The 2461-nt window shown below is 45.1% G+C and overlaps 1 protein-coding gene across 1 annotated transcript; it reads left to right on the top strand.

The window, feature by feature from the left end:
* The first annotated feature begins 726 nt into the window (after nt 1-726).
* On the top strand, nt 727-1587 carry LOC139787324 (uncharacterized). Its single transcript, XM_071726390.1, has one exon. The coding sequence runs from the start codon at nt 727-729 to the stop codon at nt 1585-1587; it is 861 nt and encodes a 286-aa protein (XP_071582491.1).
* Nucleotides 1588-2461: the final 874 nt, after the last annotated feature.

The following is a 2461-nucleotide window of genomic DNA, read 5'->3' as shown; positions in this document are numbered from 1 at the left end:
CAAATAAGGCTAAATATATATACTATTTCACCTTCAAACAGCCCAACAAACACACATTTATCGGCTTCGCACTTTTTAAAATTGAACTCGTTTAGGAACTTCGTGAACTTTTGTTCCAGCATCTCGGGGCCTGCTTTAGACCGTACAGAAATCTCACGAGTTTACACACTATACCACTCACGTTTCCTCTTGTATCTTCTCCGACGTCGAGTCCTTCTGGTACCTCCATGAAGATCGTCTCGTCCACCTTTCCGTATAGAAATGCTGTTTGTATGTCGAACTGCATCAACTCAAGATCTCAAACTGTCCAATCATAGCTTGTGATCTCGATTCGATATGATCGATATACCGCGCTTTTATCGACACGCGATACGTATCTATGCTTCCATATATACACACTACATTCATGTATCTATGTAACTTGGGTTCTTCTTCGTATACTACAGAAAATATATTGTGTGTGTACCACGTTGTCTTGCAATCGTTCGTTGATCATTATCACCCGCTCACAATTACCATCAGGTTGTGGGCCTAGTTTATCGCCAAGTAACTGCGTAAACGAATTTGTGAGAGTTACGGTGTGAGAGCTATTTTGATCGCGGAGTTATCGCGGAAAGATTTTCGCCGGTGCCGAATTACACGTGGCCGCCAGCTAGCGAGTCGCAACGCCGGGGCGCGTCGTGTAACTCGGATTTTCCTTCGTGCAAGTAGGAATCGCTCCCAGAAATGAGTCAAACAAGTACGCACGCATTATCTCCTATAGAAAAGTTAATCAGTCGTGAAAACTTTACGACATGGAAGTTTGCGATGCAAAGCTACTTGGAACTTGAGGACTTGTGGGACTGTGTACGTGGCGCAAATTTAGACGAGAAAAAGTGTACACGTGCGCGGGCTAAAATAATACTTTCAGTGGATCCTGTGAATTACATTCACCTGCAAAGGACCAAAACGCCAAAAGAAGCTTGGGAGAAATTAAGGGAAGTATTCGATGATACGGATCTAACACGAAAAGTCGGACTTTTGAGGAAATTAGTTACGACGCAACTTGAAAATTGCAGTTCAGTGGAGGAATACGTCAATCAGATCATCACGACGGCGCATCAGCTCAACGGCGTAGGCTTAGAGGTAAAGGACGAGTGGATCGGTACTTTGCTGCTCGCAGGGCTCTCAGACAGTTACAAGCCAATGATAATGGGGCTTGAAAGCTCTGGTATGCCAATTACTAAAGATTCGATCAAGACGAAACTTCTGCAGGAGGTAAGAAGTGACAGCGCTAAACCAAAAAGTAGCGAGCCCGATGCTGCATTTCTCAGTAAGCAAAAGCAGAAGAAAAAGTTAAAATGTTTCTCTTGTCATCAATTCGGTCATATAGCGCCGAAATGTCCTCAAAAAGAAAAACCGAAAAACAAGAAGACAAATGAGCCTAAAGCTTTTTTCACAGGAAATGCGACGGGAAAAGCAGAAGATTGGTTGATCGATTCCGGAGCGTCTTCCCACATGACGGGAGATCGAGAGTGGTACAAAGAATTGAAAAAGTGTGAGAATACGAAGATTAAGGTCGCCAACAACGCGAGGCTCTCAAGATAACCTCAAAGGGTTATACTGTAACCTTTACGAAGGAGAAATGCGTGATAACGGACAAGAGTAAAGAGCCGTTGGCGACGGGATCTCGCGTCAATTACACATATCGTCTTGATTGTCCGTCCACGGTCTCCTACGATTGTCAACAAGAGGAAGAGAGTTTAGTGTGGCATCGACGGCTGGGCGGATAAACCGCACCATAGTGGAGAGAGCCAGGTGCCTCTTAGCCGATGCAGAGCTAGACATTAGCTTCTGGGGAGAGGCAGTGTCGACTGCGGTTTATTTAATAAACCGTTCTCCAGCGAGGGCGCTTCAACATAAGACTCCAGAAGAGGTTTGGACTGGTGAGAGACCAAATTTATCACATCTACGCGTATTTGGATGTCGTGCCATGTCTCATGTGCCAAAGGAGAAGAGGAACAAGTGGGACGTGAAATCAGAAGAATGCATTTTCCTCTGTTACCTAGAAGAAAGTAAGGGCTATCGTCTATACCAGTTATCGTCACAAAAGGTAATCAAGAGCAGAGACGTCGTTTTTCTGGAAGGTGATCGCAAGAAAAGGGAACCTGAAAAGAAGAAAATGAAGGGCGAGATCAGCATTCCAGTCAACGACATAGAAGTTGTCGATGAAGTGGGGGCACTGCCCAAAGAAGAAGATTCCCTGTCAACCGTTTCGTCGGAAAGTGATGCAAAGTCGGAACTCGATAACGGAGATGACAAACGCCAACTAACCGCGCCACTCCAGAAACCCGCCGAGCAAGTAAGGAGTTCATCGAGAAAACCAGCACCAAGGAAGTTTGACTACGTGAGCTACAAGGCAACGGATGAGACCTTGACTGATCCAGTTACGATCAAGGAAGTCTTCGAAAGTTCTGATAGA

Source organism: Temnothorax nylanderi, unplaced genomic scaffold (genome assembly GCF_030848795.1).
Source record: "Temnothorax nylanderi isolate EJ_2023f unplaced genomic scaffold, tnyl_v1.0 TNYL_tig1427_pilon, whole genome shotgun sequence".
In the NCBI taxonomy this organism is placed as follows: domain Eukaryota; kingdom Metazoa; phylum Arthropoda; class Insecta; order Hymenoptera; family Formicidae; genus Temnothorax; species Temnothorax nylanderi.
The sequence above is the reverse complement of the archived record's forward strand: the minus strand, read 5'-3'. Positions and strand labels throughout refer to the sequence as shown.